General features: G+C 42.2%; 1 protein-coding gene across 2 annotated transcripts; it reads left to right on the top strand.

Moving 5' to 3' along the window:
* The first annotated feature begins 5,402 nt into the window (after positions 1–5,402).
* LOC133968357 (glutamine synthetase-like) lies at positions 5,403–10,922 on the top strand. Of its 2 annotated transcripts, none has more exons than XM_062404354.1 (7): positions 5,403–5,528; positions 8,069–8,255; positions 8,354–8,515; positions 9,128–9,274; positions 9,357–9,484; positions 9,575–9,774; positions 9,869–10,922. In XM_062404354.1, exons 2-7 carry the CDS (start codon positions 8,090–8,092, stop codon positions 10,179–10,181), a joined length of 1,116 nt encoding a protein of 371 aa, XP_062260338.1. In that variant the 5' UTR covers positions 5,403–5,528; positions 8,069–8,089; the 3' UTR covers positions 10,182–10,922. The 2 variants fall into 2 exon arrangements, with proteins under 2 accessions (XP_062260338.1, XP_062260337.1); XM_062404353.1 differs by lacking the exon at positions 5,403–5,528 and adding an exon at positions 7,395–7,547.
* The last annotated feature ends 7,931 nt before the right edge of the window (positions 10,923–18,853 follow it).

The following is an 18,853-nucleotide window of genomic DNA, read 5'->3' as shown; positions in this document are numbered from 1 at the left end:
TTAGTACAGGAGAAGGATAAATAAATGACAAAAACATTCCTTTATTGTTGTGCGAGAGAGTGTAAAGGTAAATTATGCAGCGACATTGGTTAAAAAATACATCCTGGTTTTGTTGTGGTTGAGTTTATATCTGGGCAGTTTATGATTTAAAGCTTTACTGAGGAGTAATGTGTTTTCATTTAAGGGCTGATGTGTGCTGACAATAAAAACCACAAAGTTCAGGTTCATGTAAGACTGCAAGTAATTCACAATTGACAAGAGCAAACTAGAAACTAGAGCAGCACAGTAGAGCGCAAACCTCCACCCGGAACCACAAGTCCCCTCTGATTTTAATCCCCCAAATATGCCTGATTACTTTTTTCTTAAGATCAATAAGAAAAAATAAGAATAATTTTCTGAGTAATTGTTCAAAAAAATCTCACAATGAAAAAAAATCCTGCCTCGGCCCCTGAAATGGATCTTCACCAAATTGAATGGGTTCTTCCCTTACCCATACCACATCCTTCCTGTAAGTTCCATATACATCTGTCTAGCAATTCTTGCATAATCTTGCTCACAAACCCACAAATCAACCACCAGACAAACTGCTGCATGTCCGTTGCAGTTGAAACACTTACAGGAGACCATGACGTATGTTCTGTTGTAATGTTTGTGCTAAAGAAACAGCCATCGTTCATTTGGGGGATTAATTCCACAAGAAAATATCATTATGGAGATGGTGAGCTTTAGTGTGGTTAGCTTAGTTTAGAATAAAGATCGACAAGCACAGGTGGAATCAAATAAATCCTGTAAATGACTTCTTCAGTTTAACCAGCTCATTATGATGGCCATGTTGAGGGATAAATATGTAGAATATTTCAAGGATGAAGTCATAGCATAACGAGGATACAGTCGTAATTGAGAAGAAACTCACGATATTACAAGAATATTATGAGAAAAAACTAATAATGTAATAAAATCCTTCAGATGGGAAAACAAAAACATTGTATGCTTCAATTCTTTTCAACATGTTAAATTAAAAACTATGATAAACCTAAAAAAGTAATATGGAGATTATCCACTATTGTAAAAAAAAAGGAAAAAAAGGAGCATGAATTCTGTGTTCACTGTTTAATTTAAAAACTGAAATACAAAACAAGGACAGCCATATGTTATCAGGTGCAAACAGCCCACATGAACTGGAGGGACCTGGATGACAAATGCACAAATTCATCCCCAGAAAATGGAGCAAAAAGAAAAAAAATTCATTTTATATAGTCTGCCACTTACAATATTCACTTATATTTCACCAGAAACGTTGTTGTCTCTGTCACGATTCAATCTGCAGCCCACTCCCCGCACGCTGTATAATACCTAGTTAAAGCCAGCAGGGTGTGAAATGGTATTTGGAAATAAATGAAACTGACTATGAAACACTGGAGTTGGGAGATATTGCCATGTCAAGATGACAGACAAGTCCTGGAATGAAGCAAAAAAGTTATTATCCCAAAGAAGAGCATGGCTGGATTAAATATAACCCATGATGCCTCACGCTGCTCTGCCTTCATCCTCTACGGAGAGAGAGAGAGAGGGAAAGAGAGAGAGAGAGAGAGAGAGAGAGAGGATGTAGACCAAAATCACAGAGGCCTCATTCCCAGCAGCAGCAGCTCGGGCTCCTGCTGATTTTCATCTGAACAATCAATAGTATTTCATACCGCTGTGCCAATAAGTGTTATTGCAAAGTGTTTGGTTATTGATGCTCCATATAAAGTGTTTTGAAGGAGCTTTAGAGGAAGCCGCTCCCTCGGGGCTCCTACTGGCCTGATTTACAGCCGAGCTGATGAGTCACAGAGGACATCGAAACAGCGACGAGTATGTTGTCAGCCTTATTAATTTTTAAGGTAGTGTGTTGTCCTGTGGTTTTGCAGAGGACATGGTGATATATGACGGACGAGGGATGGTGGAGGTTATGGGGCCTAATTGTTAAAAAGGTTGAACGGGGTGAAGGTGTAGGATGTGCGGAGGGTTATCCACCAGCCTGGATCTGCAAAACCAGGAGGTTGGGGTTTAAAGTTTTAAGCTGCAATTTACGCAAAAGGCTATTTTTGAAAATGTACGCTTGTAGAATACAGAGGCGCAAATTTCCAAAATAGCTTTAATTTGTGTGTCTGAGTTGAACGAAATGTCTCAAATCACTATTGTGAAATTGCTAAAAAATAATAAATAGCATCCCCCCCCCCCCCCCCCCCCCTATCCCTGTCTCTTCAATCTTCTCTACCGAGGCCTCCATTGATTATATGCTGACAAGCAGTTCACATTACATCATGTGAGATCTAATTTCCATCAAAGTAAATGTTGGATATTTCTTTTTAATGAATCTGTGTTAAATTGTAAAGATTGTTTTAGTTTCTGTGTTGAATGTTGTCCACTACAGAAGTATCTACAGGTTCAGGTTAATATACCGCTCGTGTTGCTCTGTGACTCAAACGCGAAACGACAGTTCTGCTGGATGAGGTCCTGTGTTGGTAGCTGCTGCCCTCTGCTGGAAAATCAAAGACGTCTCAGCGCTTGCACCCCCCCCCCCCCCAACACATATTTATTGAGTGTTATTTGCATGTTTGATCAAATATTAAACTGACTTTAAGAATCGTGGAGCAGTAAGCAGCAGAACAGATGAAGCCAGAATCAATTCTGTAAAGACTCATTGTGACATATGTTTTGTTTGATTACTGTTCCTCTGTTTAATGAGTAGATTATAATTCTCGTTTCAACTGCTCTTCGTTCAAATGCCTTATCTCTATGTTCAGCAATTTCCAACTAAGGGAAAGTAGTATGTAGTAAAAATAAAACTAATAATCATTATTATAACTACCATTAGTGTGTATGTATGTGCGTATATGTATATGTGCTGTGCTCATGAGCAATAATAATCTAGCAAAGTAATTTGGATACCTCGTAAAATCCATTTCTAGTAGCCATGAGAAGCCCAGGGGACGGCTGTACAGCGTTCAACCCAGAAGGTCAGCGGTTTAATCCCAGTCATTTCCATCTGAATGCCGAAGTGTCCTGCTACTCTATACGTTGTTATCAGATTAAGTTTCATGTGCTTTTTTTATTTAAAAATACTGATATTTTAATTACACTGACGTGTATCGCACTCATCATGTATGGTTTTAAAAAGGAGAACTCCGTGCTCTCTGTCTCTGGTAGAGTTACTCACCTGTTTGATCTGTAAGAAAATAATAAGTATGTGAGAGTACGTGAAATATTAAAGCAGGAAAACGTCCAAGTCACTTCAGTTCTATATTCAAATGAGTGACACTTAATCAAAGTTTGTGATAATACTCTGGCTGACACTTTTGCTTCATCCAGTCGCTGCACTGATGTATTCTTGTTCCAGAATATATAAAATAAAGAGTGATGAATAAAGAGCCTGGTTATTCTTTATAATTTATTTAGTTGATTTCATTTTTCGTACCAAACCATTCAGCGTTACAACTGAAGAAAACATCCGTTTCAAGGAGGCTCAAGAGAGAGTCAAAATACAACAAATGAATCCACAAATAATTAAAATTAAAATGGTGTAAGATTGTAAGACTTCTGGGACTTTCAGGAGTCCTTCTGACACGTTTGCTTCTCGAAAAAAAAACTTTCATGTAGCTTAACTAGTACATGTGGTATTTTGCCCACGTCTTGTATAAATATACAATATGATGATACTGGAAAGATATTCTAGTCAAATCAATATATTTAAATAACTCAGCCTTAAACAGAATATATATATATATTTTAAACTCCTCTCACGTCGTCCTGATGTAAGGAAATCCAGGTCTCTCAGGGGATTCAGGGTTAATATAACTGAATTAGCAATTATTATATGAACATATTCTCCCTCTTCATCCTCAAGTCCATCAGATGTTGCACTACAATCACTAAACAGCAAAACTGCAAAGAAAGACAAGGCATTGATAATTATGTGATGGAGAAAACATGAAATATTGAGGCCAAAACTTGTTCGAGCAAAGAACAGAAAATATATGGACATCGGAAATTCACAGTGAGCGTTAAAGGAATATAATCCATGTTGACATACATTTGTACATGAAAGAGCTTGTTAATATTAATACTGTTTGTTTCTAAATTCAGTTGACACGCATCATGCTCACCAGTTTGAATCCAGGGCATCGTTTTGCCGGAGGACCACAGGCTGGGAAGATGCATGATTATGGACGAGGAGCATTTCTGCATGAGCTTCGGTGGGGACGTCTGCTCACCGCGTTTAGCAGCAGGTTCAAAGAAGAGTCCAGCTGCCGCCACAGTACCAGGTGGTGCAACGGGGTATTTGCGCCTCCGGGCCCACAACTCTTAATGATCACCTTGAGCCACTGTGTGCAGAGACTGCAGCCTGGAGGAGACGTGTCCATCACGTGCCTGGACAAAGTCTGGTCCCGGGAAAAGGGTTGAAGAAGGGGAAAAGCAATAATTTACAAAAGATGATACTGTCTGTAAAGTAAACAAGAATTTGTACTGTGTCATCCAGGCTGCATGGGCAAACTGAGACGTAAAGAGAGAGGATCAGCTTTCTGAGATGACATTCAGCAACATGTGTGAGAGCAGGGTGGTGTTTTTAAAATATATTCAATTCATGGGATATTCAGGCCAGTTTGAGTGTGTTCCTATTCAGAGCTGCTCGTGATATTAGGAGATTACTTTTTTCTACTGTGTGTGTTTTTTCCATCCTCTGGACTGTGAGGGAAACGTAACCTTTGATCATGCACAATGTATTCATGTTCACTTCCCCTACTGATCATCGATCATGAGGCATTGTCGCCCACCTTGAGGTCATCAGAAGATCCTGATTTGGCTTAAGAAACAACCTCAACCAGTTAGAGGAGAATAAGCCAAGTCTATAAAGAGAAAAAGCTAAAAATGTATGTGTGACCATGCTCTAAGAGCTTTGTGTCTCGCTCCTCGTGTCAGACTGGGACAGATTAGGCCGAGACACTCATATTATGGTGGAAAATAACTATGCACATTTTCTAAAGAGCTGTATTTTGTATTCTGTATTTTCCCTTGCGGCTACATTGAGGTGCAAAATACTGCACTTTTCACTGTAGGAGTTCTCATTAGCTCCACCAAAGAGAATCTGGCCCTCTAACTTCCTCCTGGTTTTATTGAGACATCTGTTTTAGGCTGTAACATTCACATCCCCGTGCGAATACTTTGAGCTCCAACTTGATTATTTCCTGTTTTACTTTGAAATTCCTGCCTGATGTGTCCTAACATTTCGTTTGGTAGTTTTACTTCCTGTCTGTCTTTCTCTGCCTCTGCTCCCTGGTGTGTTTCATCTGTTCCTAATCACTCCTGTCTCCTGTGTGTATTTAAGTCGCTGTTTTCCCGTCACTCACGTCAGTTTGTTTCCAGTGTTCTCTCAGTGTGTGTGTGTTTCTTCTTTCTCAGTTCATGATTTTGTTTTTACCGGGTTTTCCCTTATTACAACTACTGGATTTAGTACCTGCTGTCCTGCCTGCTTGAAATCCAGCCTGCCAGTGAGTTAGTTTATTCATTCATTAAAAATCACATCGCTGCTACAAACCTGTTTTTGTGAATGCATTTGGGTCCAAAAACTCTCCAAACCTCAACAATGTAAACAGGGACTCACCAGACATCATCCCCCCATTATGATTTGTAGGAACCTCTTGAGTGGCTCTACAGGTCTTGGAAGAAAAAAAGACAAGATCCGAAAGGATGCTGCTCTCAGGGTGGCACACAAGGTGGTGTTGAAAAAATTGTGGCTGAAGAACTTTTGTAATACCCTTGATTCCAAGCCAGACTTCTAGTCACCTAACTTCCAGCTTGTCTAACTGTGGTCTTGCCTTCGGCCTGCTAGCCTCAGTGTTAGCTTCTCGTTTGGAGCGTCCCAGCTGCTCCACCTTTCTGGGTGTCAGTCCTCACCTCTGGCCTCCTGCTTGACCTCTTCAGCAGTCCAGCATTTGCTGAAACCCTCAGAGGCTGCTAGGTCTTTCTTCTTGACCTCTGGGTTGTCGCTTGAGATCTTCAGATCTGCCATGTTTTTCTCCTGGGACGTCTGCCCCAGGGTCTCCTGCTCTGCCCCTCACCCAGCACCCTGACCCTCTTGAATTTTTTTGAAGACCCCCATTTCAACCTGTTCAGGTTAAAAAGAAAAAAACCACCACACCAATTTATAAAACTCCTGACATTTACCTGCTGCAAAGATTGGAGAAAGGCTTTTTTTTTTTTTTTTTTTTTTTTTTTTCAAATGTATTAAATAGAAACAATATCTTTGTTCCTATTTATTAAATATTTAGATCAGAACCTCACTCCATAAGAGCAGTTTCCCTCTGCAGCCGTCCAACTGACCCCATCATGGACATTATGTGTCACACACACACCATCACTACCAGCACTTACCTACTGAACATATTTTCATGTGTGTGTTTCTGTGTGTATATATTTTTAGATTTTCTTCGGAGGGAGGTCATGTTTTAACCCCTTGTCCGTTTGTTAGTTGGTTTGTATGTTTGCACGATTACACAAAAACAACCAAACTGATTTCCATGAAACTTAGTGAAGGAAGGTGGGTCATGGATGACCCTGGTAAATTCTGGTGCTCATCAGGATCAAGAGAGCGGATGCATGGTTTACATTTTTTTCACTTGCATTAACATTCCAAGAGAATTTTTCAGATGAACAATTCTTTGATCTAGTGAAAAAACAGTCACATTTAGGCAACTGAGATCTATGTGTGCGTGTGTGAACTTTGATGCAGCTTTATTGAATGTAAAGGGACTGTTGGGCCTTGGCCGATTGTATGTGTGCTATCGGGTCCCATTCTAGTTTATTGCACAGCTCTACTCCATGACTTGCCTGCTAATTTGCTGCGTTATGCACCAAAGCAAATTCCTTGTGCATTGAAAACACAATTGGCAATTAATCTGATTACAAAGTTAACATGTGCTTTTTCGAAATGCATCACTCTGAATGCATTTTACACACAATTTTCTCTCGTGGGCATCCAGTGCAAAACCAGATTGAACCAACCCCAGAGGATTGTGGGGATTACGTAATTCCCTTTATTTCAAACCCTGCACCGTCTTGCAGTGACTGATCGCACCACGAGGTGGCGTCGCGCACAAACAATTTACACGTGGGCAGAGTTCTTGCCCCACGTTGCTGGATATCGGAGGCACATTTATTTTCATATATATATTCCCAGAAGCTCTGCATCTGAGGCTTGTTCTCACTTATTTAATTCCTCATCATCGTGGATTGCTGTGAGGATGAGGAGTACGCACGCGCTCAGAGGAAGAGGGTCACGCCACACATCGTAGCAGCCACGCGGCTGAGCTCCTGCTTGGGGGGGGCGTTGCGGCTCCGATCTTGTCCAACGACTCTGACCAATCAACGAGTAGCTCCTGCTCTTATAAAGAGGCCGGACCCGGAGCATCGGTACCGGAGAATGATAGGAACACTAGCGACACATCACTCGACGAGACACTGGACCTGTCTGTCCTTTAGTTTTTATTTCGACTTCCTCGTTTCTCCAGGTAACTCGTCACTTTCTTCCTCCTTTTGTATCTCTGTCATTTAGAGACTTTCAGACTCTGATGTTGGTCTCTAGAGTGTGTTTGTGTTGTTTGTGTTTCCTCACGTTGATCCAGGTGTTAGTTGGGCTTTTTGTGTGTTTTTTCACGTTGATCCACGTGTTAGTTGGGCGGTTTTGTGGATCGACTACAACCAGGAAGCTTGTTATGCAATGTTTCATCATCGATCGTTACCGTGACGACAACAATAAGCAGGATGTTGGTGTAGTGATGCTCGTCACTTTGTTTCCTCCTCTTTATTGTCGGAGCTCGTGTGTGTTTCATTCAGTCTTAATATTCAGGCACGAGAGGTGTTTTGTTTTCTAAGTGGAGAGTGAGGATGATGCTGGAACTGTTATCCCCCCCCCCTTCTCGTTTCTGGAAGAAGGAGACAATGGTGTTTACGCAACGTGCGATCCAGAGCGAAGCGCGGGTCCCATGCGCCTCTCGTTGACCTGTGTCCCTCCTTCTCTTCTTCTCCTCAGGTGTGTTGTAGCAGAGAGAAGATGGCCACGTCCGAGAGCGCCAGCTTGAGTAAAGCTGTCAAACAGCAGTACATGGACCTGCCTCAGGGGGACAAAGTCCAGGCCATGTACATTTGGGTGGATGGGACCGGAGAGGGGCTCCGCTGCAAAACCAGGACCCTGGATTTTGAGCCCAAGAGCGTTGATGGTATGAAACCTCCAGAGTCTTATAAACTCATAAAGGGGGCGCCTTGGATTCGTTGTTGTTAAATTGCCTCCATCCTCTTCCTCCTCCTGCTGCTGCAGATCTCCCTGAGTGGAACTTTGATGGCTCCAGCACCAACCAGAGCGAGGGCTCCAACAGCGACATGTACCTGGCTCCCGCTGCCATTTTCCGTGACCCATTTCGTAAAGACCCCAACAAGCTTGTCCTGTGTGAAGTGCTGAAGTACAACCGCAAACCTGCAGGTAACTAACAAGCTCAGATCGTGTGAATGTGCCCTGACTCGTAGGTTGTCTGCCCTCCACTGAATAACACCACTAATATAAAGTAACTGAAATAGTGGTGGACATGAAGCAGTGACTCAAGTAATTTGACAGTTTTTTGTGTATGTGGTCGGATGTGGCATTACTTTATAAGTAGAATAATGACGTCCGGCCTGTCTCATTATTTTTTTTTTTTAAATGTTCTCTTGAATGAACAAACATGTAATGAGAGCCAACCTCCAACTGTTCATAATTTGAAAAATGTGCGTTCTTCACATGTGGACTTGCATATGCCCATTCATTCTCATCCATGAGAGCCTTTCAATGCAGATTCGGGCAAAAAATTAGAAACAATTTATTTTATAAATGAAATAATCTTTTTGGGGGGTACAGTGTACATTTGTAACCCTGACACCCAATAGCACATTTATTGTTGCCTTATTTCCATGATGAAAAGTCCCTAGAAATTAAAGGTTGCATGTATTTTATACTTTTCTTTGGTATTCTAAACAGTGGTTTCCGAAACTGGCCCATGTAACTAGACTTGACGCTGCTGGTGTTTTGTTTTCTAAACGGATTATTTTCTTTCTGCAGAAACCAACCTTAGAATCACATGTAAGAAGGTGATGGAGATGGTGGGCGATCAGCATCCTTGGTTTGGCATGGAGCAGGAGTACACCATCCTGGGCACAGACGGACACCCATTTGGCTGGCCATCTAACGGATTCCCCGGACCACAAGGTCAGAAGCAAGTTCCAAGTGTTTCTGTGTGTTACTTCTTTCGGCGCGTGTCGTGTTGGTTTAACAATAGTTATATTTGCAGGTCCCTATTACTGCGGCGTGGGAGCTGACAAAGCCTATGGTAGAGATATAGTGGAGGCCCATTATAGAGCTTGTCTCTATGCTGGAGTTGACATTTGTGGTACAAATGCAGAAGTGATGCCTGCTCAGGTAATGACAGTAAATTGTGCTTTAATGGTTTAAACTGTCAATTTGATTTATAATTTATTTTGGACTTATGATGTGTGTGTGTGTTTTCAGTGGGAGTTCCAGGTTGGCCCTTGCGAAGGTATCAACATGGGTGATCACCTCTGGGTGGCACGTTTCATCCTGCACCGTGTCTGTGAAGATTTTGGTGTTGTTGCCTCATTTGACCCCAAGCCAATCACTGGTAACTGGAACGGTGCTGGCTGCCATACCAACTTCAGCACTAAGGAGATGAGGGAAGACGGCGGATTAAAGTGAGTGTCCAAAGCTTTTTTTTAGATCTTATAATTCTGCATAAATTATTTATTTAATCGTCTGATTGGGGAACCTTGTCATTTCTCCTTTCAGAGCAATTGAAGAGTCCATCGAGAAGCTTGGCAAGAGGCACCGCTATCACATCCGGGCCTATGACCCCAAAGGGGGGCTCGACAACGCCCGGCGTCTCACCGGCCACCATGAAACCTCAAACATCGACGAATTCTCCGCAGGTGTGGCTAACCGCGGCGCCAGCATCCGCATTCCCCGAATGGTGGGCCAGGAGAAGAAGGGCTACTTCGAGGACCGCCGTCCATCGGCCAACTGCGACCCGTACGGCGTGACCGAGGCCCTCATCCGCACCTGTTTGCTGAACGAGGAGGGAGAGGAACCCGCGGAATACTAAATCCACATTTCATTGACTGACTCCCACCGCCCTCCCGAATTTATCTTTTAAGCTAGTACTGTATTTTTTATTTTTCTCTCTCCCTCTGAGATGATTTTAACCTGCATTTTAATGGCTTAAAGTTGGCTGGTCAACTTAAAAGATATGGGAAGGTAGCAGCAGGGTACGTCTCTCCCCTCCACTTTCGAAGGGATTGGCTTTTGTAACACTGTTTTATAACCCATGTCATCTCCCCCCTTTGTCTGTAACTGAAAGAACTAAAGCACATGGACACTAAAGAGTAGAGCTGCTAAGGCTGGACAGCATGTCGAACTTAATAAATCTGACTAGTTCATGTTCTGTTAATATATGTTGACCTGCCTTTTCAAGTATCCAGTCTTTCGATGTTACTAATTCTTTGATTTTTATGAAGTGTCTATTTTTAAATGGCAACGTTCGATGTCGTCAGATTTTTGGCACACACTTGATTTGACAACTTGTAGGTACACTTTGTAGATGTCTATACCCAGACGTATGTTGTTGAACTGTGGTGGATCTGTCTATAATGCCATTTGTAGATTTCCTTAAGGAGTTTTATCCTTCTGTTAACTGCGATATTGTAATGCACCTGATTTGGTAAAACATCATGTTACTGAAGCAGGTGTTTTTTAATGGTACATTTAAAACTTTTATTTTTGTCACAACATGGCTGTGTGACTCATGACTTAAAAAAAGGAAAAAGATTAAAAGAATAGGTCAACACTTTGGGAAATATGCTTTTTTTGTTTCTTACCAAGATTTCAATGAGAATATTAATGCAACTCTCATATATATTGATAAGCAAAGGCTTCTACTGCTTCTTGGATTAACTTTGTTAAATCTGAATCAAGACCTTCTAGCAGTCTACGCAAACTATAAGGCAACAGCTAGCTACCGGTTTAAAAGGCAAACCTGGATCTGTACAAAGGCCTTTAAAGCTCAATAATACTTTGCTCAGGTAACTTTGAAAAGAGCCTGGCTAGCAGTTGCTCTTGTATGTAAATGATAACCGGTTACTTGAGCAGGCCGGGGCCATCAGTAGCTCACCTATCAATTCTCATGTAAATGAATCTTGTCATCCTTGGATCGAGCCCAGCTAGCTGAGTTTGTGCTAAGCTAATAGACTGCAGCCAGTGGTGGTATTGATCTTCTCATTTAACTCTAACATAAGAAAGCTTATTTCTCAAATGAAGACAAACATTAGCTTTCCATTGTTTTTAGTTTAGTGCAGATTGGATCATTCATGAACCTCAAACCAACACTCGACTGATTAAGTGCCGATCTCGTGTAACTTGTTCTGAAAGTTTGATCAACTTGCGAATACAAATTCGTTCAAAACAACCAGACAACTCCAGGTTGGCTGAAGGAGCAGCTCAAGCCGGGGCCCCGACCCGGAACGTAAGTGTCTCACTTTCAAAAGCTGTTTAAACAGGTGGGGACACAGCAATTTTTACAGCAGCAGTTAACTGGAAAAAGTAAAGCGACGTGGACTTAAAGGTAACTCTCATAAAAGCTCCACGGCCGCTGCTCCTTGTGCCAAATGTTATGTTTCAGTCCGGCTGGTGTCTTGGCAGGAGCTCAACAGCTGCTTTGTTCTGGACGCTGTTGTTTTGGGGTCGTGTGGGAAGTAACTGGAGACCGGTTCACTCACAAGACAGTTATTAAACTCCCTCACAGCTACAGCCCGAGGCCAGTACTCCCAGAAGTGCTGAGTCATAAACAATACGGCGGCACCACAGATTTTGGTTGAGACCTAGACTTGCTTTGTCTTGATCCTGTTGTTGACATGAAAACACGAACCGGACGAGCATCAGGTCGGGGCTTGCTGGCAGAAAGCACCAAACATAAGTTGATCTTAATATTTATTTAATACTCCAGCATAATTAAAGTTCCTGCATATGCAACTCATAAAGATCATACTGGCATCTATGAAGTTTCTAAGAGGTGGAGACAGAACTTCACAGATGTAAACACAGTGAAGGAATTCTTTGTTTCCCTGCCGTTCCTGCAGAATCAGAACACATTTCAACCACTTCTCTATTTCACAGGGCATAAACATTTACTCCTGGTGTCCTCTCCCTGCAAAGGGGGGGAAGGGCAACAGAGTTTGCTTGGAGACCTTTCCCCTACATCCCAGCTGCCCCCACAACAGAACATTAGTCAGCTCATTGATTGGCTTCGCCAAGGAAAAGTTGACCAATCGTAAAAGCTGAGGGCAGGTTCAATCCTGCTTCAGAGGATGTTGTTTGGCCCGAAGCCAACGTGTGCACTAACACTGATTTGGTCAGTTGATCTGAAACTTCTCTGCCCCCCCCCCCTCCCTTAATATGGTGGTTGAGAGTCACAGATTTGTGGGGAAATGCCTAAAAGGTGTCCTGTCACATCAACACTATCCCAATTGTTGTGGTACGAACACAACTGGGGATAATCTGGCACATAAAGTACATCTGCTTCTGTCTGCATTCACGTTGTAGCTGCTGTGCAGAGCAGCTAGAGAACGGTGGAGCAATAACAGGGGATAAGTCCAACACATGTGCTCTCATCTCTACCAGGATGACCTCGACCATAAAAAATCTCATCCACTAACAGCATCACAATTACAAGGCAACTAAACTGCATCAAAGCCAAGTATTCCCAGTAACGCCTCATATTCCCAGTAAAACCTCCATTCCCAGACACAAAAAGGAACACTGTGTTCTTTTCCCCAGCACATCCCCTCACCCCACCTGTTCCAATATTTTGATATCCCTGTAGAAACATGGACAGTCAGAGCATGCGGAAAAAAGGCATATATAGTCACACAAAAATCTATGGATCTTTTGAATCCAGCTTGTCACTGGGTGTTGACGTCCTCTCGTTTCACACTTGAAAAGAATTTTGCCGTCTCAGGATGTTTACCACCTCGCTACAACGTGTGAAACCTGTCTCTTGTTTTGTCGCATCGGGGCTCAATTGCGGGGGGGGGGGTCCATTTGCAGAAACGACCGCGAGCCACCTCCTGCCCGGGAAGCTCACACGACAGGGGAGACGCCGGACAAAAGATGGAGAGGGATGCTGCCTTGTTGCTATGACAACCACCAGAATGCACAGGCTGGATCGCGGTGGTTCTTGTGTAGCGCGAGGGGGCGGGGGGGGGGGATGGGGGGGACATCCATGTTATGTAAGGAGGGGGAAAAACAACATGGAATGGGGTCTCATAAATGGGGCCACACGATAGCCCCCTGGCCAAACACGGCTTTAAGATGCCAGTCAGTTATGAGCTCTAACACAATCGAAGAGAGAGCAAACACACGCAAGGACGTCGCACCATTTTTACATATTAATGAATCTGTGGCTGACAATTTGGTAGTCTAACATTTAATAGCACATGGATGTACACTAAACTGTGCACTGTGCATCGATCCTTTTTAATGGTCGCAGTTCTGCTGTCAGTGCGTGTTCCGTGTGATTGTTATCACTGGTGCTGGGTTGTTGTGTAACACATCATACTAGCTCAAACCAGTATGAGCTCTTCCTTCCACAGTGTGCAACCAAAGAAGGGAAGTCTGCATCGAAGCCACGACTTAGGACCAGAGAGAACGGTGACATTTGCAGAACGACTTGGGAATAAACTGTGGCTGTGTGGTTTTTTTGTTTTTCTGCAGAAGACATCTGCAACAGATGAAGAGGAAATTTCAGGGAAGGACCATATCGGCTCATGGCTCTTTTCTTGGCCTGCAGAAAAAAGAAGCAATGTGTTACGTATCACAACATCTGAAGGGGTTTTGTGTTTTTGGTAGAAACACTGACCAAAATATAGATGTTTGCATCATTGTGAATTCACCAGGAGCTAAATCTAGTTTTCTGAGAATAGCTTTAGCCTTTCTTGCAGATCCCTCTCTCCTACACATGCACACACATTACTCCCCCTCCCATAAATCTGCACAACGTGCTCACGTGAATCCTCAGGAACACATATGCGAACTCTGGCCTGTCTGCAGGGGCGGAGAATAACAAGCCGTGGCATGTTTGCTTCCAGGGCACAGGGACACACATTCACGTGGTTTGGTATTTTCACACAGACAGATGCAACGTTTGAGACTAGAGGCATCCTGACTGGTTGAGTGCTGCCATGTTATTGGGCAGTCGCTAGCTCTGATGCAGCCACTCTAGCTTACCTGCACCCTGATTGGTCACACCGTTATGTGTGACACAGTGACACACTTTTGTACTGCTGCAGCACAGACACACAGGTCAGTCTGTCTTTGTTTATTTGAATGAGATACTGTGGATATCAAAGATCAGTCAGCTTTCAGAAAGTGCTGTTGACGTGCAGTGGGGTTCATCCAGGTGAAATGCTGTGGAAAACTGGATGGGAAAGATAAATCTATTTCCAAGCGAGTAACTATGCTGTCAATTTGGAATAAAGTGCAGATGTATGCTTATTGTCATGATCCAAAGTATCTTCCCCTTTTAAATTATTTAAGATTGCAACTCCCTATAACTGTATACCTTGTACGTGGATGGGACCTATTTGGAAATATGGGCAAAAATCATTTTAATTATTTGCACTAGGGACATTTCACCCCCCCCAAATCCCCCTGCAATGCTTTAAAATGCCCCTTTTGTTCCAATCCTGCTACTTTTGCGAGGACAACCAAGTTACAATTAACCAAATGTGTCTTTTGGTTCACAGACCTTCATGCAGTTGTACTCGGTGTCCCTGTGGTTCTAACAGTCCAGCCTCTCCTGACTGAAGAGATGGACAGATTTCCAGTGTTTTTCCGTCCCCAAATTCACAAGAAGGTCTCCCCTCCCCCGAAAAGTCTCCAACAGATGTATCTGCAGGGGTTGACCCCTCTTTAACAAACACACAATGGCCGACCCGCACACCCCACCACGAGTCCGCACTCTGTGATTTTCCACAGTGTCATGAGAGGTCAAGGAAAAACACAGACGTTCCAACAGAAGTGATAGAATCATAGGATAGTAATTCCAAATGTACATTTTCTTTACGTTTTACAGAAAATTGCATCATATTTAAAAACTGACAGAGCAGGAAATTCTATTGGTTAATGAGGGAGACTCCTCAACTGCAGCAGCTGACAGTGACAATAACATGGTCAAGTAAATTAAGGGAAGTGCAGGATACTAAAGCTGCAAGTTGTGAAAATGACACATTAACACAAAATTGTGAAAATATACTAAGAAAGGAAGTCGGTAAAGTTCAGCATTGCAATAGTTATATTAAAATAAAAACACGGTAGATGGAGCTTACTGTCCAAAAAGGCAAATAGAATACAATACAATACTAAAACCATATACAATCAAAGGTGCAGTTTGACATTTGTTGCAAATGAAGTAAAAACTTTAACAGTATAGATTGTGTGTGAAAAGTTATTGCAAACATTTAATATTTTCAAGCCTACATTTCAAGTAGAAAGTGGGGCGCCCGCATGTTTCATATTTCATAATCTGAATACAGATGAACAATCTAGTTTCCCTGTTTCCATGTATTTGTCCCATCTATCAATGCTGCCATATGAAATGTATTCACATGAGGCAACCTCCTTGCACAACTGGCTCCCTGGTGTTTTCCACCCCCTCATCAAAACCTGTCTTTCCACCACGATGCTATGGTCAAAATCCAGTCAAATGCACCACAGTGGGTCACTTGTAGATCCCCCCCCCCCCCCCCCCCCCCCAGAAGGGACCTTGAAAGTCTGTACGCTGTTTTCTTTGTCTCTGAAGTTGCTCTGTTGGAAGATACAATAAAGAAAATCACTTGATACCCACATTTTGGACCTTAAGAAGCCTCATGTTGCTTTCAACTCTGTCCTAGGTCAATATTTTGGGCCTGTGTACAGATGATTATCTGATTGAATTTGATGGGAAGCTAAAGGAACAAACCAGACAGTTGCTTTACCACTCCCTTGTTTGCTCTCTGCTGTCCGGCGTATCCTGTCTGTCAGCCGCTGAGCAAGTAATAAAAACCACCAGGTTCAGACTTATATATCGAAGAGGAAGATCATCAAGGAGAGAGTGAAGCTTGTTTTTTAGGATGAGGAAATACTAAGTGAATTATGTGGAATTTTGTACAAGTTGTTCTGAATGAAGTTAAAAGTTGGAAAACATGGTCCATTTCATTGTTAGCAGATGTTATTTTCCAGGCCCTCGAATCACAAATGTGGCTTTTGTTTGTATATTGCTGACTCATTGTATCTAATTTTCACATCTCCTATTTCTCCAGCTATGTTTGGCCACTTTCGCTGAATGACCCAACACATGTACGTGAGACGTGTCTCTCTTCGAGTTTAAGGGCAGCCTCGTAGACAAGAGGTGTCTGAACACACAGAGCATTCTAATCTACATCTTAGCATTTGTTAATAAGATGCTAATAACTGTCTCTGGCTCTCTTTCGGTTAGGACACGTTTACCGCTCCGCTGTTTTCCGTTTTAAATCATCCAAAACCATAGCATTGGAAAGAAAGAAGAAATTGGGTCATTGCAGCAATTAAGAGCAAGATATAAATAACAGAGAGCACATGCACATGCACACGCACGCACATACACGCACGCACACACACACACGCACACACTCACACACACACACACAGGTTTGCACAGTTTATTAGGGCTTGACTCCATTGACTCTATTCATTGTGGACAGCCTGATAAAAACCTTCAGAGACATTTTGCTTTATTTAGACCGGATTTGGGGTTTTGGCAGACCAGGGAATATTTATGCTGAATAAGGTCTTACTAATTTTTTGTTTATTGCAATGCTAATATTAATTGCTAATTTCAATGCCAACACTATACAGAACAGGACATGCAGAGAGGGATTTCAGTCTGTGGTCAATAAAAAATGTAGATAATGTGACACAGTCATGCTGTTGTATAGTGGCCAGACACTGAGTTAACTACATGCAGAGAGCAACAGAGCTTCAAAGACACTTCCTGAAATGTGATTGTCCTGCTCTTGGCTCATACTCGTGTGACCCCGGTTCTTCCTCATGACTTCAACTGACGCCGACTGAATCTTTATGAGGACATAAAAAGATATTGTCATTGAAAGACAATGGGTACTCTTTCTTTCTTTCTTGCATTCTTTCTTTCTGTCGTTCTTTCTTTCTTTCTTTCTTTCTTTTTTTCTTTCTTTCTTTCATACTTTCTTTCTTTCTTTCTTCTTTTTGTATTGTTTCCCTTTTCCATATTTTGTTTAAAGCAAAGGATTTAGGGGCTTATAACCCATATTAAACAAATTTCAGACACAAGGTCAATGTAAGAGAATAAACCAACAGACTGTTTATCAAGTCACATAAGTTAAAAGATTTAGTGACGTTATTACATTAATAGCTACATGAAACAGAAGCTATATCCACATACACTTAAAATTATGTGTAATTTCAAAAGCCTGTCTGCACACACGACATGAAAGCAGATGTGTTTTTTCTGTTGATTGAGAAACTCTGGAAATCTCTGCAACCTGATTTCAAACTTTTGTAACTCAAATATTATTCAGTTCAAGAATGTTTATAAAGAAACACCAATGCAACAGTAAGCAATCTCCATTAATGAATGTTTTAAATGTAATTTTTTTATATATATATATACAAAAACTGTTTTAAATTATACTGGAAAGGATGAAATCAACTAAATTAAACTGTTAAACCAAACTAGACTATTGTTTCTTTCTTTCTGCTCTTTCTGTCTTTCTTCATTGCGGCTGAAGAAGCTATTACAATCACTTTTGATCTGATAATTCTCATAGATTCAGTGTGTAAACTTAAACTTGTCTTTCTTGCCTGGTCAGCACTTCTCTTCTGCAGCTTTACAGCATCCTCTCCACACCTCACTACACAAACAGACGCCCACTGTCCTGAGGATATTAAGACAGGCCTGAACTCAGAATTGGGCAAACAACCTGGGTAAAGTCCATTGTTGGTGGTGGTGAGCGGGCACTTCCTAAGGTCCAGAGAATAGCGCTGGTGGGAGAGAGAGAGTTAAAAACACCCCTGCTTTGTCTGTCTTTGTTCCTATATCCACGTGGTTCTAGTCCTGACCAGCTAAGACAGGAGAAGCCTGTCTGTCACTCTCCCTATTGAACACCTCTCACTGTTGTTTACAGGCATAACAAAGGGAATGCTTATTCTTCCAGGATTCCTGTTGACCTGTTTTTCACCCCCACCCCCCCCTTTCAGCGCACGCACAACCATAAACTGCTGCTTCAGTGTTCCCACTTGTCTCTGTGTTTATGAAGTCAGCTCATGGGAACTGCAGGGAAACGCCACAATGTTGAAATGCTTCTTCGTCGTTAAGAAAACAAGTAGCGTTATCCAACACGTCAGACCTGTGTCTGGATAAGGCGCACAGCAGATATTACACAATGAATCAGTTTAATCTTGACCCTGTTTGTTCTGGCTTTGAGACCTAGAAATGACAAAGCGATGACGAGGCGACTGGGTGAGGCAGAGCCCAGTGACGTCCATGTGTATTGTCAGAGGATTAAATCTACCTCTTCTCTTTGCATTGTGTACTCGTAGTAGTTTACGAATATTCATTGAATACATAACCTCATCCAATCAGGTCTTTTGTTATTGGTTTGAGTGAGAGACCACCAATGGACAAAGTGACTTATTGTAATTTCCAAACTTTCTAGCCTTTGTTTTGAT

The sequence above is a fragment of the Platichthys flesus genome, chromosome 14, assembly GCF_949316205.1.
Source record: "Platichthys flesus chromosome 14, fPlaFle2.1, whole genome shotgun sequence".
Taxonomy (NCBI): domain Eukaryota; kingdom Metazoa; phylum Chordata; class Actinopteri; order Pleuronectiformes; family Pleuronectidae; genus Platichthys; species Platichthys flesus.
The sequence above is the reverse complement of the archived record's forward strand: the minus strand, read 5'-3'. Positions and strand labels throughout refer to the sequence as shown.

What these genes read in the sequence shown, in the direction of transcription:
- LOC133968357 (XM_062404354.1), top strand. Translation starts at nt 8,090, where the DNA reads ATGGCCACGTCCGAGAGCGCCAGCTTGAGTAAAGCTGTCAAACAGCAG. An exon ending in TGAGCCCAAGAGCGTTGATG is followed by an intron (nt 8,256 to 8,353) that starts GTATGAAACCTC and finishes CTGCTGCTGCAG; the next exon opens with ATCTCCCTGAGTGGAACTTT. An exon ending in GTACAACCGCAAACCTGCAG is followed by an intron (nt 8,516 to 9,127) that starts GTAACTAACAAG and finishes TTCTTTCTGCAG; the next exon opens with AAACCAACCTTAGAATCACA.